Source organism: Pavona decussata, unplaced genomic scaffold, assembly GCF_977016875.1.
Source record: "Pavona decussata unplaced genomic scaffold, jaPavDecu1.1 SCAFFOLD_144, whole genome shotgun sequence".
In the NCBI taxonomy this organism is placed as follows: domain Eukaryota; kingdom Metazoa; phylum Cnidaria; class Anthozoa; order Scleractinia; family Agariciidae; genus Pavona; species Pavona decussata.
In genome coordinates, this window is record NW_028145557.1 from 110,968 (window position 1) to 138,825 (window position 27,858).

The following is a 27,858-nucleotide window of genomic DNA, read 5'->3' on the forward strand; positions in this document are numbered from 1 at the left end:
GAGACAATGGAATACAAGCAGGTGTGCATAGAGGAACAGTGACTAAACGTTGGAGACCCACAAAAAGGTTTAGTAGACAGGTTAAGAGAGAAAGCGGCTAAACCAAAAGAAAGGTAAGCGCTTCTAGGATTCAATTGCATTTTTCAATCAATTTCTTCGCTTCCCTCGAGAGTGTTAAACTTCCAAAGAGCAGAATCGAATCACCTGTCGTGCGGGTAGAGTACAAAATGCTACTTCTCACGTCATTATCTAGATAGCTTTCTGGCACACTACTTGTGGTTGGATAAGGTTGGTTGGCCTGATGTATGTGCTAAGACCTGAAAATGAACGATCAAGGGAATATTCTGCAAAGCGAAGCCAAATGTTAATATATTTTGACTTAATTTTTCCCTGCTACAAGATATATATCAAAACGCTGGTTCGAATTAAAGCTTTTCTGGTGACTGAGAATCATTTACTGCAGCGCTCAAATTGTACAACGGGCTGAAAAGATGCGCTGGAGAGCACGTTTAATATAAAGGGAGTTTTGCTCAAGAACAGTGTAAAAAAATATCGCGATTTGTGGTTTTTCGAAACATTGACTAATTAAAAAAACGTCCCTCTTTTTAAACTGTTCTACATATGCAAAGCCACCTTGTCTGATTCAGGCGCTGCCTGCAAGTAGCCCTATCATAAACACGATTCAAGATGATCGTAAAAGTTTAAATGACTTAGTATTGATCCACATGGTTCTAGTGATCCAGTAAACTACATGTACACTGCAAAATAATAGTTAGTACTAACAGAGCTACAACAATTGATCAGGTTCGTAAAAGTGAGTGCAAAAGCTACTATTATGAAATATATATTCGTTGCATTGTGTTAACTTAATTGTTCCTTGGTTTTAGTGCGATTAAGTATATTCGGCAATTTTACCTCTTATACCCCTGCACCAAACTGTCTTGTCTCGTTTTAATCTTGGGGAGGCCTGATTATAAACCACCAGCTTTTAGTTGAAACCTAAGGAATACCAAACGAGCTCTACATTTGCATCTTAATTCACCGATTATGTGTGACAAAGCAAATACATCTCCTTCCTTCAGATCACAGAAAATGTTGAAGCACATATTTTCATCTGTTGGAGTAGCAATGCAAATCTTTACTCGCCTGATATTGCGCGACAGAGCATATGTATTTAGCACGAAACAGACAGCAAGGAATATTAATTTCATACGAAGTGAATCAACCAAATCTTCACTTGGTGTCGTTGAAAGGATCTGTTCTATCAAAGGGACAAAGTACGTAAACGTATAAAACATGATAAAAGGAAGACATAACGTGCTTTGTGCGGAAAATATGGTTCACGGGCAAGGACCAGAACTTCGGCTTCTTGCATTCAAATAAGACGTGAGGCCTGATATTTCTAAGCCACATTTTGTGATTGCGATCACGATATCAGCGATTAAGAATTACATTGCATCTTCTTGATGTCATATTGAAATCATATATGTCACTTGCATAAATATATACAAAGGGGCATTAAACTATGTATCAAGGTTCCTGACAGATTTAGACTTTGTAATTCGGTTTTATCAACTCATCGCCGCGTTTTGAGTGAATGAGTTGCTTGAAAAAACAAAAGGTGTAATTGAGAATCATCAGCGTAGAAGTGAGCCTCAGGCAGGAGACGGTCAACACCTTGAAATAGACTGATCTACCAAAAACGATCCATCCAGTGGCGGATACTTCAGTTTGAACTCATTGTTGCATATCAACATAACCCGAAATCCAAACATTACTCTCGACGGCCGCTTCAGGTTTAATGTGCAGTGGAGGTTCCGTCGACGAATTCTTCTGTCCCCACTACGGCATCAAAAGGCTTCAGATTGCATAAGGGGATGGTATTGCTTTTGTTATTAGTTTTGTCAGAGTAAAGAGGTTCTGAAGTTTTTCAGTGGGCCAAAAATTTTGACCGTTCTTCTCGCCATGTTTTTTGTTTGTGCCCTACAGCTGTGATAAAACTTCCCCGATCTCTCTTAATACGCCGAGATTCACTATCTAAAGACTTTCTCTTCTATTCCGATTTACCGAAGGATGCATGCAATGTCATGTTTACTTTATTTTAACAAATGGACAGTCTATCAGCGTCATGCCAGGAAGCTGAACCAATTCCACACCACCTGCCTTAGAAAAATAGTGGCGAGACAAGATCCCAAGACAAGATCCCAGACACTGAGGTCCTCACCTGTGCTGACCAACCCAGCATGTACACCATCCTGATAATGTCACGGCTTCGCTGGGCAGGACATGTAGCTCGCATGTCAGATGAAAGACTTCCAAAAAAAATACTGTTTGGCGAACTTCAGCAAGGAAAACACTTCCAAGGTGGCCAGAAGAAGCGATTTAAGAGCACGCTGAACGCTTCACTGAAGGCATTCAACATCAGCCACGACACCTGGGAGCAGTCAGCCCAAGACAGAGCAGCGTGGCGATTTGCTGTCCACAAGGGTGCCAAAGCATGCGAAACCAACCGGACTGCTGTGGCTGAAGAACGCAGGCAGGCCAGAAAGAATGGAACCAACATATTTACAGTAGCCGCTACCATTCCTTGTTCACACTGTTACAGAATCTTTCGGGCGCGGAGTGGTCTGACCAGTCATCTGCGGTGCCACAGAGCAAGGCTACCCCTACTCCAAGATAAATAAATGGTCCCCTTCGACCAACGGACGAACAACATTTTAACAAATAATCGAAACATTGCGGATTTTATTATGCAGTCAAAACGATTGCAAAATTCTTTACAACCCGTGTCTCGAATTATATATATTAATCTATATATAGGTTAAACACAAGTTATTTTAGAAATGCTGGAGTTTCCCAAACTGACCAGTCATCATTCACGTCGTTGGACAGCTGACCGTATGGTCAAGTTTGTTGCTTAAATTCCGTGTCTTGGCGATATTTTCCAATATCTCCAATTGAAAAGCTCATAAAACAGCGCTTTAATCAAAGGTTATGACTTGTTTTTCTATGCACGCAGAGCTTACCAGCTTCTGTTGAGAGATGGATCGAATGTTTTCCAAGCTCTATAAAATGTAAGCAAGTGGCAGAGAGTTTTAAGGAAATAGTAAATAATTAATTCGCCTTCCCTTGTCAACACAATTGGTGCTAATTTGACAAACGATAAACTGGTAAGCACTTGTTATCAACATATTACATAAGGTGCGTCACTCTTACGTTCTTATAAGGGTTTCAGTAACTATTTTCGCATTAGTTTTTTTAAAATAATAAATGACATGCCTTGCACAACTACTGTCATCAATAATTCTATCTCTCGATATCACAGTCTGGCATCTTATCATTTTACCGCCGCACTGTTTTTCGGTCACGAACATAAGACATCTTGACTACAGTGGAACTTCCATATGCGACCACCTCTTGTAAGCGACCACTTATCCAAAACACTATATTTTTTTCCAAGTCTAAGCCCTATATTTGGAACATGTGGTAAACGACCACCTCTCATAAGCGACTGCAACCACTTTTGAGGTAACGTCATTATAAGCTTTCTTTGTTTTTAACCTCTTGTAAGCGACCATTTGCCACATGGTCTGTTCTCCATGTTCGCTGTACATACTGTATGTACCACGCTACTCAAAGTTTACGAGGAACTTGGATGGATAGAGGATAGATACTTTATTATAAACACCATTGCAGCCATAAGCTGAATTACGGGATATTTACAAATTCCAATAATAACAAACAGAAAATAAGAAAATTATCTACATCTTATAGACATGGCTAAAAATATAATAACCAGGGCCGTAGCCAGTATGAGGCAAACCGAGGCACTTGCCTCAGTCATTGTTGACAAATTCACAAACAGTTAAATAAGTAAAAAAAATGTTAACGTAACATGATATTATGTTGAATGATAACGCGAATCAGGCAGTGCCCTGAATTACAGGTGAGAAAAATTAAGCAAAAATTCATGCCAACCAGGCAGCGGCTTCCCAAAGAAAACTGTCTTGTTTTCATGTGTTTTCCGCCATTTCTCGAGTCTCCTGTCTTCTCTGTTCTGAGTGAGAAAAATCTATCAAAATGCAGCGTTCTATCAACAGCTTTCTTGCAAAAAAAAAAAAACGGAAAGTAGTTGCTCTCATAACATGCTTTCAGTTCTTCTCAATAATCGAACCAAAATTTAATCTTGTTTTGGCATTACTAGTATTCAGCGAAGCAACTTTGTCTTTCATTCCACCTAGTAGAGATGGTGGTGTCAGTGAAAAAGCCACGGAGATGGTCGGAAAGAAGTTGTAGAGGCAAAAACCGGACAGGCGGCAGCGCCACTAAGTACAGGAAGCTGTTCGTGCTAGCGCAGGTTAAGCGCTCTCCACAGGTTGAGGACCTAGTGCCGTTCATCGATGGGCTCTAACAGGCTGAAATGCCTTGCATTAGCTTATGTCCACAGCGAAATCCCTGTGGACCCGCTTGAGCCTCTACAGCGGTGGCATGCTAGTGGGCAGAGGCAAATCGCGCTGGCATTTAACAGCTAACTTCGTTGCCATTTAGAAATGAAAATCCTCAAATGAGAACGGCCGAGACCAAGTTTTATGAGCCTGCGAGACTGATCCCCCCCCCCCCCCCCCCCATAAATCCTTTTTTTTCACGAAACCTCTGGTCAGGCAAACCTGGTTTAGGTCGTTGTTATCTAAGGCCTTCCTATAGAGACAAACCGCCAACAAACACATTAAACAGCCGCATACAAGAACACAGAGCCCCTAAAGCAGCATTTAAATAGCCCCCTCCCCCCCCCCCCCCCCACAAAAAAAAAATTCACCTCGATCTCTAGATCTAGACGGCCTTAAGGGCTCTTAGCGGAATTTTTGTCAAATAAGGTTTGACTGCCCAGTGTTTTGTTTAAACGTAATCATCATAAAGACCCTAAATTGCTAGGCCGGGAATGAAACATGGATATCGCCTCAGTCCTTATTTTTTTCTGGCTACGGCCCTGATAACAAAGAGGAAATGAGAAAATATCTACATCTTATAGACATGGCTAAAAATAAAACTGTTCTTCAAACGCTCGGTCTTACATAGGGGGAGAGTGAAATCACTTTTGCGTCTCAGTGCATATTTACAACTCTTCCTTTGAGGGAGGAGGCTATGGAGACTGTGGGTGGGGTTACAGACGATCTCGCCAAACAGATCGATTGAAACTTAAAGTGACAATCAATCACTGCTCGTATTGTAACCTAGAGAAATGTATGCAATAAATTATCTTCGAATAAATAGATGTGTCCACCTGTTCGTGGAAAATATAACATAACATTCAACACTTTTTATTCAGGAGGCTTCAACACAAATACTTGAAAAACATCTTAAATAGGGAAATCGCGAGGTTAACCCTGTATAAGTGCGTCACTCTTACAAAACTATTTTAAAATTTCTATAACCAGATGAAATTCGGTGGCTACTGATTCAATAAATATTTAAGTAAATTTGAAGTCTACTCTTAAAAACAGATAATGATTCGGCATGTACAATATATCCCGGCAAGTCATTCCATTTCCTTACAATGCGAATAAAAAAGGCATATTTGTAGCAATTACGAACCGCTCTTCTCAAGTAAAGTTTATGGTCGTGGTTAGCTCTTGTAGAGTACTTCTGACAGACTCAAAGAAATCTGGGAAAGAGAGGTAATCAATACCAAAAACTATCTTATAACATTGAACCAGATATAGAAATTCTGTTCGCTTCTCTAGTGTTTGCCATTTCAGTAAGCTGCAGCGATGTTCACAGGATGTGTATATAACTCATTTCGTCACGTTTCTGCCTTGAAGCAAGTCGCGAAGCTCTTTGATCCCTTTTGGCTCGACTCTCGTAAGCAACCACCTCCCGCAAGCGACCACTAAATCTTGGCATTTTGGGTGGTCGCTTACGGAATGTTCGACCGTATTGAATGCCCTTCATCTTGTTTCACATTCGAGTCCAATGGGATTTTCACCAGATCACTATATCTTAAACAATTTTAAATCTCTTAATATTTCAGGGACAGAATCGCTTGTGAAGCCCACTTCATTGAAACTAGCAGTTCCTCGCAGACGCTCTTTTGGCCCGTTATACGATCTTTCTTGGGGAGGAAAGATTTCGTGACGAGCCAGAAAAGCGTCTGCGAGGAAGGCTAAATTGACACTGAAAGTCAAAGCACTACATGAGCTGCTTGGTATAAATAGAAGTGGTAAGAGACGTGACGAACACAACTGATAATATTTAATCTATCTAGCTGTTGATCTGATTTTTCAGCTTCATTTATAGAATGTATTTCTTAAATTTCAAATGAGACAGACAAGTTTGCTCATTTGCTCAGGTTTGCATCTTGGACCCTCTGCGACTGGAATTGTAATTTTGTGAGTGTAACTGGCTTATTTGTAAAATAATTTACGTGCGTTGGTATACCCTCCGAAAGGAATCATCAGTCTATTAGGGTCCACTAGACGAAAATCCCTGGATTAATAGAACTTATCTGAACTCTTTAATTTAGATCAAAACTGGTTATACTTAAATTTCTTGTTCCATTGTTTTCAAGGGAAATTGAAATGCTGCTGTGGAGACCTTTCAGTCTCTTCACTCTTCTCTTCTTCTTCCTCAAATCATCAGGTATGTATTTGATAAGTGCAATAAGTGAACTAACAGTAGGATCTGGATCAGAAGCGCCAAGCTCGTGAAGAAAGATAAATCAGGCCAGCCCTGAACTCTGGGCTCTGCTCGCACCTTAGGCGGTCCCTCAATCCATGGATTCGTCATCGCCACTAATAAGTACCTACTGAAGTGTTAACACGGTGTACTTTATGTTGTTTATTGTTTTGTTTCTCTTCAATATTGGAGCAGCTGTTGTCCTTTACTCAAACAAAAGGGACATTGAGAGGAATATTTCGACCGAAGACTTTGCGAGCCAGCTTGTAACGATTTAGTTACAATCAAAATTTTGGGTTCGGGATTGCGTGTTAAAAGGCTAGGAACTCAGTAGATCGGGATTGGGGTTGTGGTCCAAGTCAACAGGGATTTCGCGCAAAATGCGAGGAGAAAATACGAAGGAAAAACGTCTGAGGGTGTTCCGCTCTCATTCGTATACTCTTCGTCCTTGGTACGAAAGTTACGTCACGTGTGTCAGATAGTTAGACAACGCGGGAAATAATTATTTAATACTAAAATTAAATTATACGAAGTAGGTTATGCATGTATGCTGTGCAGTTATATAGTGCTGTTGAGACCGAGGGGGCATTTTTTTTGTCTTCGTCTTAACATTTTTAAAAGCCAACCACTTCAAAGGCTCCAAATAATAAGCATTTCCAAGTTGCTGTGAGCTTCATTATGAAAGCGAGGCTAAGTGCAGACCTGTTCATTTGAAATTATTATTATAATTATTATTATTATTATTATTATTATTATTGTTATTATTACTATTATTTGTTTATTTATTTTATTTTATTTTTTGCACAGAGTCCGTTTACTGGCCATCAGGCACATACGGGATACCAAAAGCAGAATCCGGATGTCCTGATGCTGACGGTTTTCATTGGCTGAGTGGGTGGAGATATCAGGACACAGAGAATAACAATACCGCCAACAACAGATCCAGCAAGTTGCACCTTGACGCCACGGTCAACAAGGAAGGCATTAAACGTTCCTTCTGCATCAAGAAAAACACAACGACAGACGTAAAACGAAGTCCCTGGCCAAGAGGTACTGTAGACTGATTTGTCTATCAGAAATTCCTAACAGCAAAGCACTGAAGTCATAAGACATAATTAACCTTAATTCTATTACTGACCTACAGGTAAATACTGCATTTATAGAAAAGGAGAATCCTGCCCAGAAAAATTGACAAAAGGATTAATTAAATGGGACGACGAAAATGACGAAAATAGAAACAAGAAGTCAGGGGCACTTCCTCGTGGCACTTATAAAAAAAATACACAGATTCAATTTTGCTGCAGGACAGACGGAGACAAAAAGGATCCCATGTCCCTCCCCACCCTGAAACCATTTTACTTGCTGGCTTATGAATCAGCTGAATGTCAGCAGGTGAAGTGGGCGATGGCTAGCGTGGAGTGGATACAGTTTGATAATGAGGATACGGGTAATATGGACAAGGCAACAGGGGCTTATCCTTATGATGCAAGAGTTGATAATTCAACCCATCGCATTTATTACTGTTACTATCAAGGTGAGTAAAACTAAATACTACTATATTTAATTAGGGTAGCTCATTAAGTGACGAGGCCGCTATCCAGAGAGGTCTCCTTGCCTAACAAAACTGTCAGGATAAAGTTTTTAATAATACTGGACTTTTTTAGAAATCTTGTAGTTACTAATATCTTGGCTATAAGGTGTAAAACTATCCTATCTTACAGTTCAAAGCTAGTGTAACTGTCACTGTTCTGATACCAACAACCGAAGTGTCATGTTTAAGTTAGCATAAATTAGTATAACAAGCGCATATTACCCTTGCACATGGTCTGTTGTTTTGGTGCAATAAAAAGTTATAAGATTGTGCTGTGTGCGTGTTGAGCGACTAAAAATTACACAAAGTAAACCTCTCTAGTAAAAAAAATATGGCTTTTGTAGAGCAGACTTTCATTTGTTTTAAGGGATATGCGCAACAGTGATCTAAAAGATTAGATCAAGGCAAAGCTAAGATAAGATAAAAAAAGGAATACAATTTTCCTCACGGTTCTAGCAGAACAGGATCCGACATGTATTAAATTTTGTAGGTTGTACGAAAACCATAACAGGAGACAACGGCACTTTCCACTCACCAAACTATCCAAGAAAGTACCCAGATGGACAGTATTGCTCTTGGACGATCACGGTGACCCCACCACAACAAATTCACCTAACATTCACATTCTTCAATTTGCAAAGCGAGAATAATACGGACGCTTTATACGTGTATGATGGAGAGAATGCCGATGGAAAAACGCTAGGAGTATTTTACGGAGGTCGCGCCCCTCCAAAAGAAGGGATCTACTCCTCGTCAAACAACATGTTGGTAATATTCAAATCCGATAAGAACAAATCGTACACGGGCTTCAGTGCTTCATACAGTGCTGTTAACCTTGGTGGTGAGTGTTGTTTTTAGTCAATTTATAATATAACTGATTCCTTTTTCTTTCGTTGTCTTTTGTACTTTTCCTATAGTACTAATGAAATGAGTATAGGTGTTGTTGCAAATGTACACGTAGAGGGAAACAGACCTTATACTATGGTCTATTATGGATTGAATTCCCTCGGTTTGTTCAACTAACAATATCAACGCTTTTTGCGTAGAATTTGGCCTGGAAATCGAAGCTGTAGATTTAAATCAATTGTACGTTACCGTGTATCCTCTAGAACCGAATAAGCGCTAATTACTAAATACATTGACACTCACATAAAATGACATTGTTGTATTTTTTCTTTCATTTTTTTCCTCCCTTTCACTCAGTGAAAGCAATTTCTACACCATCCGTTTCGACGTCAGCAAAAACATCCACGATGTCATCGGCAATGACGTCATCTTACTCGGAGATGACACCAACGCCTGATGTGGAGGTAACGAAAGAGAAGAATGAAGGAAAAGGTAAGGTGACAGAAGAGAAAATGGTTATAGATGTGAGATGCAAAGCGGAAACAAACTTTTTCTATTTAATTATTAAATAACAAAATTAAATTATACGAAGTAAGTAATGCATGTATGCTGTGCAGTTGTATAGTACATGCTGGGGCGTTTTCTTCGTCTTCGTCTTCTTTTCTTCTTTTCTTATTTCACCTTTGAAAGCCAACCATTTAAAAGGCTCCAAATTATAAGCCATGTTCGAGTTGCTGTCAACTTCATTATGACAGCGAGGCAAAGTGCAGACCTGTTCATTTGAAAATTATTATTACTATTATTTGGAGTTGACAAACGTATGGATGCCAAAATAGAACCACATAGGGCGCGCAGCGCAACATATGCGATCTGAAGGAACTATAAAAAGAAAACTGCTGAGTTAGAAAAAAATTAGCGATACAATATAAAAATCTTGTAGACAATCTAAAGCTCTCTAATACTGAAACTATATTGAGCTCCGATGCTATTCCCTCCCTTATTATTATCATCATCATCATCATCATCATCATCATCATCATCATCGTCGTCGTCATCATCATCATCATCATCATCATCATCATCATCATTATTATTATTATTATTATTATTATTATTATTATTATTATTATTATTATTATTGCTAGTATTATTTATTTGTTTATTTATTTTATTTTATATTTTGCACAGAGTCCATTTGTTGGCCAGCAGGCACATACGGGATACCAAAGGCAGAATCCGGGTGTCCTGATGCTGACGGTTTTCATTGGCTGAGTGGGTGGAGATATCAGGACACAGAGAATAACAATACCGCCAACAACAGATCCAGCAAGCTGCACCTTGACGCAACGGTCAACAAGGAAGGCATTAAACGTTCCTTCTGCATCAAGAAAAATACAACGACAGACGTAAAACGAAACCCCTGGCCAAGAGGTACTGTAGACTGATTTGTCTATCAGAAATTCCTAACAGCAAAGCACTGAAGTCATAAGACATAATTAATCTTAATTCTATTACTGACCTACAGGTAAATACTGCATTTATAGAAAAGGAGAATCCTGCCCAGAAAAATTGACAAAAGGATTAATCAAATGGGATGACGAAAACGACGAAAATAAAAACAAGAAGTCAGGGGCACTTCCTCGTGGCACATATATGAAAAATACGCAGATTCAATTCTGCTGCAGAACAGACGGAGACAAACAGGATCCCATGTCCCTCCCCACCCTGAAACCATTTTACTTACTGGCTTATGAATCAGCTGAATGCCAGCAGGTGAAGTGGGCGATGGCTAGCGTGGAGTGGATACAGTTTGATAATGAGGATACGGGTAATATGGACAAGGCAATAGGGGCTTATCCTTATGATGCAAGAGTTGATAATTCAACCCACCGCATTTATTACTGTTACTATCAAGGTGAGTAAAGTTTATTATTACAGTATTTAATTAGGGTAGCTCATTAAGCGATGAGGCTGTTATTCAGAGGGTTCTAACGAAACGTTCAGGATTTCAAAGCTAGTGTAACGGTTACTGTCCTGATACCAATAACCGTAGTGTTACGTTTAATTTAGCATAAATCAGCTTAATTAGCGTATATCACCCTTGCACGTGGTCTGTTGTTTTGGTGAAATAAAAAGTTATAAGATGGTGCTCTGTGCGCGTTGAGCGACTAAAAATTGATCTAACGGATTAGATCAAAGCAAAGCTTAGAGAAGATAAAAAAAGCAAGGAATGTTCCTCACGGTTCTAGCAGAACAGGATCCGATATGTATTAAATTTTGTAGGTTGTAGGAAAACCACAACAGGAGACAACGGCACCTTCCACTCACCAAACTATCCAAGAAAGTACCCAGATGGACAGTTTTGCTCCTGGAAGATCGCGGTGATCCCACCACAACAAATTCACCTAACATTCACATCCTTCAATTTGCAAAGCGAGAATAATACGGACGCTTTATACGTGTATGATGGAGAGAATACCGATGGAAAAACGCTGGGAGTATTTTACGGAGGTCGCGCCCCTCCAAAAGAAGGGATCTACTCCTCGTCAAACAACATGTTGGTAATATTCAAATCCGATAAGAACAAATCGTACACGGGCTTCAGTGCTTCATACAGTGCTGTTAACCTTGATGGTGAGTTTTGTTCTTAACCAATTTATAATATAACGGATTTCTTTTCCTTTGTTTTTCTTTGTGTCGGTAAGAGCGACTTTGGGTTGAGATTATTGTTCTCCAGGTATCAGAGAAAGCTTTCTCCAGGATAGTCAAACCCATTTACCCCTTAATGTCCTAAGTAAACTCTCTGAAATTCCTTTGTGAGACTTTCATCAACTAATTATTGCTTTAGTACTTATGGAATACCTGTAGGCGTTGTTGCAAATGTTCACGTAGGACGTGGTAGAGACATACAGACGGCATACTATGGTCTAGCATGGATTGTCTGAGGGATACCTCTTGAATTCCTTCGATTTTTTCAACTAACAATATAAACGCCTTTTGCAAAGAATTTGGCCTGGAAGCCGAAGCTAAAAATTTACATCAATTGTGCGTCACCATACATCCTCTAAAACTGAATAACTGCTATAAACACTAAATATATTGAAATTATGTATTATTCAGTAAGTGACACGGACACACTTCGAGTGCTCCTATTAGGAGTCGAACCTAGGACCTTCCGATTACTAGTTCGAGAAACGAAAAAGGCCGGGTGATTTCGTACAGTATATATCATTCTGTAGCTAAGATGGACTTTACGCCTGATCCCCAAATAGGTGGTTCTTTGAAATTAACAGAACGTATGCTTTTGACACTCACATAAAAATGATGTATTATTGTATTATTTATTTCTTTACTTTTTTCCATCCTTTAACTCAATGAAAGCAATTTCTACACCATCCGTTTCGACGCCAGCAAGAGCATCCACAATGACATTGGCAATGACGTCATCTTACTCGGAGATGACACCAACGCCTGATGTGGAGGCTAAGAAAGCAAAGAATGAAGGAAAAGGTAAGGTGAAAGACGAGAAAGTGGGATTTGAAATGGTTATAGGTGTGAGATGCAAAACGGAAACAAACTTTTTCTATTGTCGAATGTTGAGTGATATTTTATGACCCCTCCTTTCTTTATTGATAGAGAAAGGGTTCGCCCATTTGTTTGTTCTTTAAGTAATATACCAAACACGAGAAAGCGTGTTTCATCAGATAGCCAAACACTGAGAAGTAGGTTGAAAAAACGAGGCGCAGACGAGTTTTTTTTAAACGCTTTCGAGGTGTTTAGATATCTGATGAATCACACACGAGTTTTTGATATGGCTTCCCAAATTGATTAATAATCTTTGGAGAAATTCAAGGCTTAAGTTGGCAAATTTCTATGGTAATTAGGAACACACATCCAAACCACGGTTACAGTTGTGATTTTCTTCGTTTTCTCTAGATGAATTATTAATGAGTTTGAGAAAGTGATATAACTTAATTTGGTAAATTCCCTTGAGTGCACTCCCAAACTCAGTACCACTTTAAAATACAACCACTTTGTTGCATTGTTGTCACTTTGTAGCCCAAAATAAGGATCGTTGTAAGGATTAGTTAAGTCGATGTTACCTTTTATCCCATCTAATTGGTTGGTATCCTGGGGTGTTTATAATTTAAGAAAAACGCCTGGATGGAAATGTTCGGCATAAATACGAAATGATCTAGCTTGTCTTAACAGAAGGTAGATAACATGCAAAATGTATGAACATTAACTGTAAATCCCAAAAGGAGCAGTAAAAATGCATCACTTTGACCAGAAGCCCATAATTTCAGAAGTGCTCCAAATGGAATTCCCGACTGGAATTTCCTGGTTTTCCACGTATATTGTAAGCACCCCTATATTTTCTTCTTTTACATTAATTGAGCTCTACCAACTTGCTTCCCTTTTCAGGTGTTAACGTCGCTGCTGTCGTCGTACCACTGGTGATATCAGTTGTGTTGTTAGTTGCCGTGATCGTTGCTGTATTCCTTTATCGTAGACGGTAGGACACGCGTTGGAACCAATTGTTCTTAGGGCATACTTTATCTTAAATTCATCATCATCATCATCATCATCATCATCATCATTATCTGCCTTACCAAAAAAAAAAAGAATCATTCAATTTACAACACAATGTAATGGCGAGGCGACCTCAAGAAAACACCAGGCTTAAAAGAGAGGCCACCTCCACTGTGATGAATAAATAAATAAATAAATAAATAAATAGAAAATATGGTGCTATGTAAGTTCGACTTGGTCAATTCATGATTTTGCAGATAAAAGCTGCAACATTTTTTTCCTTAAAGATGAAGAAACTAAATGAAGAAGTAATTGATATTGGGATGATGTTAATAAACACACCAGACGTCAACCAGCTTGCAAACAGTCTTGAGCTGGAGAGTAAAATATCCCTAAAAAATGTTATTGTAGCCAGTATGCTGAAGTTTTGTGGACTAATATACTTTTAAAAGTGTCAAATTTCCACGGAGTACTATCAGGTTTTAGTCTCGACGCTGATTACTCCATTGTTTAAGTAGACAGATTTGTAAGACTTTTTGACGTGAATTAAAAAAGGATAGCTGATGCTAACCAATCCGATGGAAGTAATAATGTTGGGACTTCTTTGTCATCAATCATCTATAACAATGTAATGTTTTGTTTGCTTCCATGCAGAAAAAACGCGAAACTTGCAGACGATGACCAAAAGGTGACACAAAACCAGAGAAAATCGCATACCGTGAGTGAGGACACCGCTGGCATTGAACTACTCTGAGGAACCTGTTTGGGAGCAAACATGGGTTATATCTACCGAACCACAAAATTAAAGATATTTTATACGTGCAAATGTAGAGAAGTGAATAGTTACTTTAAATTGTACTTAACTGGCACGAACGATTTTGTTTAGCTTGTGGAGGACTGAACTGTGATTGCGTGACAGTTATATTGTTTTGTACTACCTCCCTAGAGGGGGGTACGTTAATTGTAACTAGGTGCGTATGTTATGTTATTCTGAGAGAGTTGTTTTCACAAGAAACGCTAGGCCATTATATGTTGTTATTGAGTTAAGAAGAACAGTATTGTGTCTTTCTCGACCGCCAAAAACTGTTGTTTTTCTCGCCACTGTTATTGAAAGTTTTTTTAAATTTATAATTAGCTGGCTTAAAAATGTTTAACGGTCCAGATAAGAAAAAGATACAGCTGGCAAGCATGAATAAGTTTTGAAGAAACGTACCGTAAGGAATTCTTCCCAATGCAGCAAATGCTTAATGAACTAAAAGAAGCTTTTAAGCAATTGCAGTGTGCATTTATTTACTCGGTATAATCCTTTAGACATTACACCAACTTTAATACAACTAAAGCTTCAAAGTTAAACAGAATTAGGGACGGTGCCTCCTAATACAAAAGTATTTTGTACAGTGTATGACAAGTGCGGGAATAGCTGACTTAAATCCAATTAGAAATATGGGGGAAGTGGGGCACTTTTAAGAAATTATTAAGCAACAATTATTCTAAAAAGCAGTAAAAAATTAATAACATCAATATTAATTAAAAACAATAATAATAACAACAACAGTAACAGCAAAAGCAAGCAGTTTATGGGTTATTTTTCCAAATTGAAGCTTTATTATCTCTGCAAAAAAGGATGGTTACCCCGAGTTTTCTTTTTGGATTCCAAGAGCACTTGCTAAGTTCTGCTTTCTAAACCGCGCAAAAAAATCCCTGTATCAGTAGGCACCGCCCATAGGAATCCCAAGTATCTCGAGGTGCGCAGAGCTTATATCGTCAGTAACAAAAGTAGGCACCGTCCTTAGACAGCTAAGTAGTGTAATAGTCCTGGTTGGGGTAGAGTTACAGACATCCATAAAGCAAAGTATAGAGTACGGCAATGAGCTCTGTAGCAAGTTGTATACGTTTCTTGGTAGTTGCAAAGCTAGGTTGAGTTGATAGCTATAGTCGTGCTTGGAATATCAGACCCTGGCGTAAGGAACATGGCGGGGCAAGGAATTACATCCGTCAACCACGACTTCTGGAAATGTCTTCTAGGTCGACAGGACTACAGCTCAGCCAGGCAGGTTAATAACGGTGTAGTTTTGGAGTGAAGAGTGATTGTAAAACAGTTTGTAAGCGACCGAGTGAGCCAATAAAGAAGTCTACCTGCAGACTCATGTACCTCAATGTTTAGGAAACGAAAGATAGCAATACTATTAAATGCATGTTTCGAGCAAATTATGAATCGTTTCACTCTAAAAAATTAACCAAGTATACAAAAAGGTAAAATGAGTATGATGTATTATTCAGTAGTAACACAGGCAAACTCGGAGAGAGAAATTCTGAGCGCTCCTATCAGGAGTCGAACCTAAGACCTCCCGATTACTAGTTCGGATGCTCCACCAAAAAGAAAAAAAAAGAAAATATTAAAAGGAGTTTTTTCAAAACTTCGGCTGGCTTATTGGCAGGAATTGTTCTAATCCCTTAAAACGACTAATCCAATAAAGGAACACTAATATGAGCGAAAAATACATAAATTACATTACAAAAAGTAATTGTTCTTCATTTTGAAAAAACTGTCTGTCAACAATTGTTGCCATGGCGATAACAAAGTCAATCAACATTAACGGACCGCAGGAAATTTTTACCAATTTCCAAAATTGTCCCGAAACATCATGTTGGTTGCCAAAATATTAAAACATGATGTTATTTAGGTTCAAAGTCACCGCATATTGAATTCCACTCAGGTCTAGAAAGGGTTGACTCAGGTCAAAAACAACTGGAGTGCCCATGAAAATAAGACTGATGACTTCTTACTATGAGGAACTTTTTAACTTTGGGAAAATTTTTGCAATGAAGAACCAACAGTGGAAATGGTATTATTTTAGCGAAGCGTGTAAACCAATGAGCAGGGCATCGATCGACAACACGGGAACGTTGTGGTGAGTCGCTTACCGGATTAAAAAACAAAATAGAATACCACTGCTTTGTTAAAAAAAATTATTGGAACTTTGTCTCCTTTTTTTAAGAGTTTTAGGTTCTTTATTTCATAATTCTTGGTTTGCTGACTGGCATTATACTAAGATATTGTTCGCCCTCATTATAATCACATCGAGCTCACGCCGAAAAAAGAAAAAAAATAAAAGGAAAAAGAAAAGACAACAGACTAACAACTACCATCCTGAAAAATCAATTACCAACTACTGTAAATTTTTAGTAAAAATGTAAATTAATCTTAGAAAGCTCATTTTTACTTGCATAAGACGGGTCTTTATTTCGCTGGGGGCATTGAAACTTTAATTATTAACTATTACTTAACATAAGACTTCCTAAGCTAACTCTCTAGCAATTATTTTAAAAGGGGGATATTAAGTGGATGAGCCAACTGAACTAAGCGGCGAGAAACAATTGTTCATTTGCGACAGGTGAATCAACGTTTTTGCTTAATTCGCGTAACACTACTGTTGTGTTTTATGGAAGCGAATTGGCAGCTACAATTTATATCTTGCTTTGGCTAGTTTGAAGCTACACCGAAACGACTTCTATAGTTTTAAAGGTAAGTTAAAGCACTTAACGTTTGTAATATTAAAGTAGCAACGCACCCGTTTTACATAATTAGCAAAATGTTCACAAAAAACATAAGGCTGTGAGTTTTTATTGTGCAAGTCTACTTCAAAAACAGTGCAACGGTCGTTATCTCATGCTTGTAGGTTTTTAAAACAACATATTTTTGGCTATTTTATAATGATTTTTTGGCCACTGCTTTATTCGGTGATAGGCAATATGTTGAAGAATAATATGATTTCCATAGACAGCGCTGTTGGTGCGTAGCTGGCGACTGCACATAATACAGAAATTTTGTGCGCATCTTTATTTCATTGTAACTTGTTTTACCTTGGGTAAGTTTTTCTGATCTTTCGTCTGCTAGCCAATGAAGCTTTGCAGACGTTTTAATTCTATTTATTTAATGTGTCTATAAGTTGCATCAGTAGTACGTTCTCTCCTCTCCTCACCAATGAATTTTGTTACCCGATTTATAATTCTGCCCCAAAATCGATTTTCAATAGAGTGAGTGAAGACTAGCAATTCCTTACCCGCATAACAGCCGGGCGTAATATAACGAAAAAAGGAATTTTCTCATCCCAACTGTATTAATTTAATTTCTGAAAAGGCATTAGCAGTTGTTTTCCATTACACACTTGCGGTGAACAATAGCCGCTTTAACTGACCATAAATTAGTTTTCTTTAAAAGAAAAAAAAAAATAAATACCGTCGTTTTTCCTCTCTGAAACGTGAAACTTCAATAGACATTCATTTATCTCGTCTACTTCCATGCCTTTGAATTCTGTCTTAAAATCGCTTTATTTTTGAAACGCGCGAATTTAAATTGTTGTTTTCATTTCTTTTCGACATCGACAACATTTCCACCGCAATTTCTGTTTTTCTATTACAGTTAGCAAAACGTTCGAAAAGTGTCACGCCGGACGGAACTGCATCTTTAGATCCTTTAGGAATTGCATTTTCTTCGATGTATTCGTTCTTCCTCAAACAGTTCAACGAATCGTGATGCGGCCATTTTGAAAATTAATGCTCACGCTATAATCACCTCGCGCCAGGTGATTCAAGCGTTGTATGGCACAATCCTCAACCAATGAGATCAATATAATCTCTATAATCACCTGAGCTATTATACGAAAATTCAATAATCGCAGCTCGAGGGCGCACGCATCTTTTCATTGCGTGGGCTAGAATATGGTGTGTCTTCATAGGACCACACCACCAAACTAGACGTGACCTATCCCACAGTCCTGTGGGATATTAATATTTCAAGTTTCAAGTTTCAAGTTTCAAGTTTTATTAATTTTTTTCAAACGTTACTTACAAATGAACACCGCCTGCGCTTGGAGCTCCACCTGCTGCGAATTGAATTATACTTGCGAGACTTACATACGCCTTATAATGGTTACTGATATAATTTCTTGCTTTCATTACCTTTTTTATCTTGCGCTTTTAGTTTTTAACAACCTAAGGTAAACTTCTTGAGCTGTAATTTCAATACAGCAGTTTGATTAGACTGAAACTAAATAAATGGCCACTTCTTAGACCTGTTATTCAGGTTCTACTTTAGCTCAAAACTGGTTATCTTTAAATTAATCATTGCCTTGTTTTCAGGGGAGATTGAGATGCTACTCTGCAGACCTTGGAGCCTTTTCACTTTTCTTTACTTCTTTAATTTATCAGGTATGCATGTGCACGATAATTGTAGTAAGTAAACTAAAAATATTTAAAATCAATAAGGACTGTATTTTCTTTAAAACTTTCTTTTACTTATGCGTCTGGAGCAGAACGTGCTCTTCACTATGTGTAGCACAACAACCTGTGCACTATTTTTGTAACTTATGTAAAACTACCCTCTCTTAGTAACTAAGGAAATGACAAACCATCGGAAGAGCTGTCTGTAACTCATTAAGCCCTAGATTACGTCAGAACGGATACCTTGCCAAGGGTAGGAGGCAAGAATAACATCAATGTTACTGGATACACCCAACTGCATCAGACTTCCCAAATGCCATTGTTAATTCGTATTTAATTTATTTTATTGTATTTCAATTATTTATTTTATTAATTTATTTTTGATGTGTGGCGAAAGTGCTGTGAATGTTACAGACGTTAAGTGTAAGAATGATTACTGTGCTTGATCACTTATTACTCATGACAAAGGGACACACAACTCCCCTTAAAGTCATTCAAACAAAAACTGAAACTGAATCTCATACAGGGGCCCTGTGTATAAATAAAACAAATAGTTTATTTCGAAATAGAATACCCATAACTTTCAACTGTCGCCTATTAACTTCTTGACCTTTTAGTTATATTTATTTATTACCATGTAACTACTTTTTTCGTATTACTTTTCTCCTAACAGCACTTGTGCCAACAACCTTTTGTTACTCAGTTAGATTAAACTTAGTTTAGTTATTCTGAGTGACATTCACCATTCCCCGTTACCTTTTCATTACATTTGTAAACATTTGTTTGACAACTTAGGTAATAAAGTTGTCGTTGTTGTCGTTGTTGTTGCTGTACCTTCCGCACGATGCTATTCCCTGCGACAGGGGCATTGTTTTGACTCTTTTTAAAACAAAAATATCGCTTCTTTTGCAGAGTCTGTTTACTGGCCAGCAGGCACTTACGGGATACCAAAAGCTGAATCTGGGTGTCCCGATGCTGACGGTTTTTATTGGCTGAGTGGGTGGAGATACCAAGACACAGAGAATAACAATACCGCCAACAACAGATCCAGTGAGCTCCACCTTGACGCAACGGTCGACAAGGAAGGCATTAGACGTTCATTCTGCATCAAGAAAAATACAACGACAGACGTAAAACGAAGTCCATGGCCAAGAGGTACTTGAGACTGCTCTGCGTTCACGTAATTTCATAACAATCGGGAAGACACATGAACCAATTAACCTTCAGTTTTTTTAATCTAATCCACAGGTAAATACTGCATTTACAGAAAAGGAAGCTCCTGTCCTACAAATTTGACGCCTGGATCAATCGAATGGGACGACGAAAACAGCGGATTTAAAAACACGAAGTCAGGGACGCTTCCTAGTGGCACGTATAAACTAAATACAAAGATTAAATTTTGCTGCAGAACAGATGGAGACAAAAAAGATGCCATCTCCCTCCCCACCCTTAAACCATTTTTCTTGCTGGCTTATGAATCAGCTGAATGCCAACAGGTGAAGTGGGCGATGGCTAGCGTGGAGTGGATACAGTTTGATAATGAAGACACGGATAATAAGGACGCCATAGAAGGGGCGTATCCTTATGATGCAAGAGTTGATAATTCAACCCACCGCATATATTATTGTTACTATCAGGGTGAGTAAAGTTAATGCTTACTTGAAGGGGTAGTGTCACATATTTTTAACCTCACTTCGAAAAGCAAGAAAAACACATCTGTATTGATGAAAAAATTAAAAAATGGTTTAATTTTGTTAAACATATCCCTGCTAAGGCACAGAGACTAGTATCAATCACTATTGACTGCAGATGGCTAGGATGGAGATGGGTTGCAACTTGATAAAAAAAGCTTATTTTTTAAGCTTAACCCATTTGAGTTTTGGATAAATTGCTAAAATGAAAAACTGATTATGGTTTAATCTTCCATTGAAAAAGTAATTCATATTTACCTGCCGGTGCTCTTTAAGAGCAATTTTAGGATGTAGAGGGGATTCTCTGTCAAATATTTGAGCTGTTTTAGCCAACAACAGCGAAATCTTTATGACAGTGCTCCTTTAATATTATTAGGGTAGCCCGTTCATCGACTACGGTTGTATCCAGATGGGCCTTCTTTTACTCAAAACAAATCTCAACAGAAGAATAAATAAAGTGTGTACAATTCTTAAGTTATTTAGAGGACTTATAATTACTGAAATACAACCTACGACGTAGGAAACACTTACACTGTTATCTTAGCGCTCAGAGCCACTGTACTTGTCATTGCAATGTTAGCACCAGCGATATGTGGTAAACCTCTCTAGTTGAAACAGGGCATTAACAGAAAAAGAAACTTGCTTTCGTTTTAACGGATGCACAAGACTTTGGACTCAAAGATCGATCGAACGAAATTAATTAAGGTACTTATGATAAGTTGGCAATGAAATTTTATCTTCACAAATAGCGGAAGATGAACGAATTTGTCTTTTTATAGGTTGTAACGAAACCATAACCGGAGACAACGGTGCTTTCTACTCGCCAAACTATCCAAAAATGTACCCGGATGGTCAATACTGCTCGTGGCGGATCACAGTCAGTCCAGCCCAACAAATTCACTTGATGGTCACAAAATTCAGTTTGCAAAGCGAGAATAACACAGACGGTCTATACGTGTATGATGGAGAGGATACCACTGGAAAGATGTTGGGAGTATTTTACGGAGGTCAAGCTCCTCCAAAAGAAGGAATCTACTCCTCGTTAAACAACATGTTGGTAATATTCAAATCAGACAAGAACAAATCTTACACGGGCTTCAGTGCTTCATACAGTGCTGTTAATCGCTTGGGTGAGTGCCATTGTTAAGAAAATTAGACAATTCAGGATTTGTATGTTACAAAAAAATAACAATAATAAAATAAGACAGTATTTATACAAGTAGCCAATTAAGTTCAGAGCTGGGATTTTTAAATTTAAAAATGTTAATTAGGATTGTGAAAAGAAGTCAAACTAAAAGGAAACGCAGCCACTTCGTGAAAACCATTGTTTAATTGCTTCCCCTCCCCATATGCACGGTCGCGACTAAACAAAAATATTTTTCATTTTCTTTGGGATATCATAAAGCTCACGATCTGAGTGATCCAGTTCTTATTTAGAATTACATATGTCAGAACAAAATGCTCGATTTGTGACTTTTTAAACGAGGGAATACGCTTTTGAATTAATCACAAGCGTGAGAACTGAGGACTTTGACAGTGGTTTTCTTTTTTCAAGAAGTTAAGTCAGGTGACTTTTTTGTTGTTTCCTGGAAAATGGTTGTGAATTGAAAATAAGTAAAAGGATACATTAGTTTCCAGCGTATAAGGTCATGTTATTCACAAATATTATCCATTATTAGCAGAAAGGGTGTTGTACATCTCAGGGAATAATAACATTTGATGTTGACTTTAACGTTTAGCTTTTAATCATTACTTTGGATCACTCAGCGGCGCGGAGAGACGAGATCTGCGACGTGGGCAACAGTTTAACCTCATATCATCTTTGCCCATGCGTAAGACCTAGAGATGATGATTCAGCTTCGCCTCACAGCTTCGATACAACACGGGAAGATGCATTTTATTGGTTTTAAGTCCAAGGCGACGTGGAGTAGGGAGCCAGATGTTGTTTCCGACAGTGGGAGATGCCATTGCGCCTCATTGGACGACCATCCGCAAAGCGCTCTCTCGTCACAGTTTGCCTGCCTCACTGGGTGCATAGGGCTAAAGCTTGTAACCAGGCTGGCAAGTGGACTGTTAAAACCTTACACCAGTCACCACAAGAAAAGCAACAAACAAACCAGCACGAAACGACCTGCTGAGTTCCCATCATGAATCTTATTCCAGTTGCCTAGGATGGCGTGGAGTTAGGAAAATGAATAAAAAGGGCAATGTAGATTTGTATTGCGCACATTACATAACAGTTTTGCATCACCAAACGATTATTTGAGACTAAACTCCTGTATAAGGTATCCTGGGTGCACCCCATGTCCAAGAATTGGAATAAGATGGACTTAATCATCACTTGGCATGACCTCCTTTGGAATCCAACGTACTCTCCACACGCTACTACTAGAGTCCTGACTGCGACAACAATCACTCTGAGGACTGCTACAAATCAAGCTACAGCCAAACAAGATGCCGTTTGCAAAACCCCTGGAGGACTGCTTATCGACGGTAGAAGGACCTGAACCCCAGAGAGGTTAGAAGCATTGAAAAAAAGCCTGGAAAAACTCTCCTTGCAGAGTCTACTGAAGGAGGCGCACAGCAGATATGGAATACTTTTGGTGGGTGACAGTCCGTAACTGTGACTCCCAAGCCTTCGGAAAGAAACGGAGGAAGACTTCGGACTAGTTTCTGGCCAATGTTATTGAACTCACCTCCGTCATTGAAGAGAAAAGTGCAGCATTACTAGCAGGGAAACTCCACCCACCTAACTAACACTGCAAGCTCTAAAATCAGTGCGAAGCAAAGTACAGAAAACTGCCAAAGACTTTTGCCATCCATCTCCACCTCCCTTCTTGTCTCCACCTGTATGTCTGTATCCTTCTCTGGCCTCATCCTCCCCACCTGCATCACCATTCTTTTTTCACAACGCTCCATTTCAGTGATCGAATCCATCTCCAACCTCATCTGTATCACATACATCTTCTTTATCCCCGCCATCTTCACATCCACCTTTTTACCTTTATCCTTTGTTTCACCCCTTCTTCTATCCCTATCCTTATTTACCATTTCACTTTCATCTACAGCTTCGCCCTCACTCTCCTCGTACTTGACGCGGTCATCTATCGTGAAGGCAGTTTTTACCACTCTTACCCTTGCCACATCAAGCTCAGGAAAAACGGAAGTGATGTCATATCTTACTTCAGCAACAATAAAGTCAATAACCACGTCATCTTACACACAACAAAAAACGAAACTATCTTTGAAAGAGACGACAGCCACAATTGATGTGCAGTCAAAGAAAAGTGGACAAACGAATAAAGGGAAAGGTAATTTACCTAGGTTAGATACGTGCTTTCAAAAGATTTGAGACTGAAGCACATTTTTCCTTCGTTTGATAACAAATACATTAGATATAGATGTCTCTATTACTTAATCTTAAACTCAAGTAAAAGCCGAAACCAGATATGTAATGCTAAAAGTTCGTTATTTCACTGCGACCAGCCTAAAGTTTAGGGCGCTAATTTCGTCCATTTCCGTCTGTTTCCCTGTTTCATCCTTTTCACCAACCCTAATTTCTGTGATCGTATCCATCTCCAGTCTCATCTATCTCTTCCTCTTTTTTTTTATCCCCACACACGTCTTCCTCTCCATCTCCATCTCCATCGTCATCTTCATTTTAGTCCATCTATATATAGATAAACTTTGTACTTGTAATATGTCCTCAGATCTCCCCGCCTCGGTTAGTTCATAAGCTATTCGCGAGGGAAAAGTAATATAATTAGTTATATTTCTAATTTTCAATAAAATGTAGTTGTTGTTGTTGTTGTTTCACCTTAATTGCTACCTCTATCTCCATCCTTCGTGTAAGCCCTGCTTCTATCTCTTTATTATTTACCGGTTTCATTTTCATCTCCAGCTTCGTCATACGTGAAGAAGGAGTCAAGCACGGAGCCAGTTGTTGCCACCCTTACCCTTGCTACATTTAGGTCAAGAAAAGCGGGAGTGACACCATCACTTACTTCAGCAACAACAAAGTCGATCGCCACGTCATCTTACATACGGCAAATTATGACACCATTTTTAACAGAGACTACTCAAACAATTGATGTGCAGTCAAAGGAAAGTGTACAAACAAATGAAGGGAATGGTAATTTGCCGTACTTTAGATGCCTGCTTTCAACAGATTGGCAGACCGAAGCACACTTTCCCCTTATATTTATGTAACATAACCATCCTTTTTAACAATAGATAGCGACGTCTTCCTTACTTATTGCTACTTCTATCCCCATCTTTATTAACCATTCCATTTTCATCTCCAGCTAGCGCTTCGCCCTCACCCTCCTCGTCCTTGACAAAAACAGGAGTGACATCATCACTTACTTCAGCGACAATACAGTCAATAACAACGTCATATTACACACAACCAAACAAGACACCACTTTCAGGAGATGTGCAGTCAAAGAAAAGTGGACAAACAAATAAAGGGAAAGGTAATCTGCCGTGGTTTAGATATGTGTTTTCAACACACTGAAGCACATTTTTTCAGTCGTTTAGAATCCATTTCTTTTAGAACAACAAGTATAGGGACTTCTTCATTATCCATTGCAATTAAAGATGTCAAAAAAAAACTATAAGTCCAATGCTTTTTCTTACACTCACGCGAAATCCGAAACCAGGTACATAATTGCCAAAAGTTCCTTATTTCACTACGACCACTCTGAATATTGGTGCCCTATTTCTTCAGCTACTTTTTTTGAATCCTTTTTCTGTTACCAAATTGTGCATTTCCAGCTCAACAAATTAGAAATTAAATCAACCCCATTTGGTTGAAAAGATATTTTGAAGCGCATTGCAGCAAGTTGATGGAACTAAGAAACATTATCTTATTAACACTATTTTACAAGGTTCAAAGTTATTTCCCTTTTTGGTTTGTTTTGTTTTCTTGTTTTTTTTTTCTGTCTTCCAACTTCCCAGGCCATTGGGTAATCATAATTTCCCCCCACTCTGTAAATACACCACCCGACCTATGAGTTCATAAAATTAATTGCCCAAGCGTGGTTGCTATGAAGATACTCAATCGTTTCATTTGACCACTTTGTTGCAGGATTTGGCATCATTTTTCTTGTTTTACCAGTGGCGTTGTCAGTTTTGGTAGTTGTCGTGATTATCGCTGCCTGTTATTACAAACGGTAAGAAGCATATGTGAACTACTCTTTTAATACAAAGGTTTGGTTTAAGGGGGGGCAGAGCACGTGAATTGTTCATTTAATGAGACGATTTGGTCCTCGTTTTCTTTGGAACATAAGCGGGACAGAGCGCAAGACGATCCGTCTAGCCCTTGGGTTTTGCGGATTTCTAAAAAATTAAGTGACAGAAATTATGACAACGCAGGTCTGTTTTACGTGATGTCCACGAACATCGATCGCTGTCATGTCTTGATCAGTACACATTATATTGGTAGGCTTTGAAACAAGCGTTTTCTTAGATTTCACAAAGCAGAAAGACAAAAGGAGTTCTCCTTTAAGTTCAAGCTTAATTCTTGTGCCGCGAAGTGGTGGGTTTTTGCGATTTAAAGTATTTTACGTGGCTGTCTGCTGTACCGGAAATCAATTTTTAAATAAACACAGATTGATTGATACTTGATTGAAAACAGCAGCTTATGTTTGTTTTCTCTGATACAGGATAAACGTGGAAATTTCGGACAAAGGCGAGAGTACTAGTACAAAGTTGGAGGGCGAAAATCATCGTACCCGCGTGGAGGACACTAGCGTTGAACTTCGAAGAGTAACTTGCGAGGCAGCTGATATCAATGCAAAAGCATAAGCTATCCTTCTCAACCACTGCATGAAAGCTACCTTACGACTAGAGTCAAGAATGTTCTCAGTACATTCGGTGTTTTACAACAAAAATTTTCTTAAACTTAGAATTTGCATATTGGAACATTTTAAACTTATAAGGCAAACTTAGTAGTTGTAATGGGTATAGTAAGGGACTGGTCAAAAAGTATAGGGTAGGGTGGGCAAGAGCAGAGAGGGGTGGGTCATCAGTTCTTAGTACCTTGGCAAGGGGTGGGACGTGCAATATTCAGCTACCCATTGGGGGTGGGTGATCCTATGTTTAAAGAGGAATAGGCACACATTTATCTGTAGGTTAAATTTGACTAGAAAAAGAAAGCAGCGTTCAAGCTCTCTCTGACAAATATGCAGTAGATTATGACATGGTAGTGAAATACATGCACCACCCTGTGTACTTTAACATGATCGATCAAAAGAGAGAAAGAGAAAGAAGAAAGGGTAACTTGACCTATGGGGATGAGTAGCAGGGGAAATCCTTTGTGAGGTGAAGAGAAGAGTTTCGGTCCTTAATCTGTATATAGAATGTCACAAGCTCACAACCGAAAAGAAATTAAAAAAAGATAGTTTGACTTAGTGTCAGCTACCATTTAGTTGTCAGCAGCCATAGGCAGTGTATCCACCGGCAGACACAAGTGGTTCTGAATCGGGTGTCAGCAGCTCAGAAGCAAGCGAGCAGGAAGTTGAGTGTGATGCCTTCGATAATGGCAATATTCCCCCCGCAAAAATGGCATCCAACATAGTGACAGTGCTGGCAATGTACTTCAATGTAGTTACTGATGAATGTTTGAAGTCCGTCTGGCAATGTAGCGTATTTCGCTGAACTTAATTCCTCATGAAGGGAGGCCGGAGGCCAGAGTTTTATGATTTTGTCATACAAAAAATGTGGTTTACTTGGATTTCATACCACGCAACCAAAAAGAAAATGTTTAATCGGGACTGGGTGATAAAATTTTCAACCTTCATTTGGGGGTTGGTTAAGTCAGCCGGTTTTGTGCCAAAAGAAGGGGATAGGCCTGGTGTTTTTTTTTTTCCCACTACATTTCCAAATTCTCCGGCTTACCCCACCCTATACCAGTCCGTGAACAAAACGACAGCAACAACAGAAAATGATTGAAGAAGCTGAAAACAGTTTCCATGAAATTTTAACTTTAAGGGCGGTACCTACTAATATCGAAGTATTTTTGTGCGGTTTATGACTGTGCGGGAAAAGCAGATCTTAGCAAGGCCTATTGGAATCCAAAACGAAAATTGGGGGTAGCCACGCATTTTTCAGAGATAATTAAGCAATAATATCTCTAAAAAGCGCCAAAATATGAAGCAATGTATAGGATATTTTTCCTAAATTGAAGCCTAATTATCTCTGAAAAATGCATGGTTACCCCCCCATTTTCTTTCGAGATACCAAAAGCGTTTGCTAAGTTCTGCTTTCTCCGCATAGTTTTAAACCGCGCAAAAATATTCC

The 27,858-nt window shown here is 38.8% G+C and overlaps 1 protein-coding gene across 2 annotated transcripts; it reads left to right on the top strand.

Moving 5' to 3' along the window:
• Positions 1-27,781, top strand: LOC146466385 (tolloid-like protein 2). 2 transcript variants are annotated; one of them, XM_085127381.1, is made up of 14 exons: positions 1-113; positions 6,566-6,636; positions 7,480-7,722; positions 7,817-8,206; positions 8,754-9,104; positions 9,467-9,601; positions 10,298-10,540; positions 10,635-11,024; positions 21,336-21,686; positions 23,625-23,867; positions 24,458-24,688; positions 24,861-25,031; positions 25,646-25,730; positions 26,223-27,781. In XM_085127381.1, the coding sequence occupies exons 2-14, from the start codon at positions 6,576-6,578 to the stop codon at positions 26,362-26,364; spliced, it is 3,036 nt and encodes a 1,011-aa protein (XP_084983507.1). In that variant the 5' UTR covers positions 1-113; positions 6,566-6,575; the 3' UTR covers positions 26,365-27,781. The 2 variants fall into 2 exon arrangements, with proteins under 2 accessions (XP_084983507.1, XP_084983510.1); XM_085127384.1 differs by lacking the exons at positions 21,336-21,686; positions 23,625-23,867; positions 24,458-24,688; ... (1 more) ...; positions 25,646-25,730; positions 26,223-27,781 and adding exons at positions 11,393-11,743; positions 12,491-12,619; positions 13,535-13,625; positions 14,297-15,783.
• Positions 27,782-27,858: the final 77 nt, after the last annotated feature.

Coding starts and splice junctions, on each gene's coding strand:
- LOC146466385 (XM_085127381.1), top strand. CDS start 6,576: ATGCTGCTGTGGAGACCTTTCAGTCTCTTCACTCTTCTCTTCTTCTTC. Junction 23,868..24,457: donor ACAAACGAATAAAGGGAAAG/GTAATTTACCTA, acceptor TTTCATCTCCAG/CTTCGTCATACGTGAAGAAG. Junction 24,689..24,860: donor ACAAACAAATGAAGGGAATG/GTAATTTGCCGT, acceptor TTTCATCTCCAG/CTAGCGCTTCGCCCTCACCC.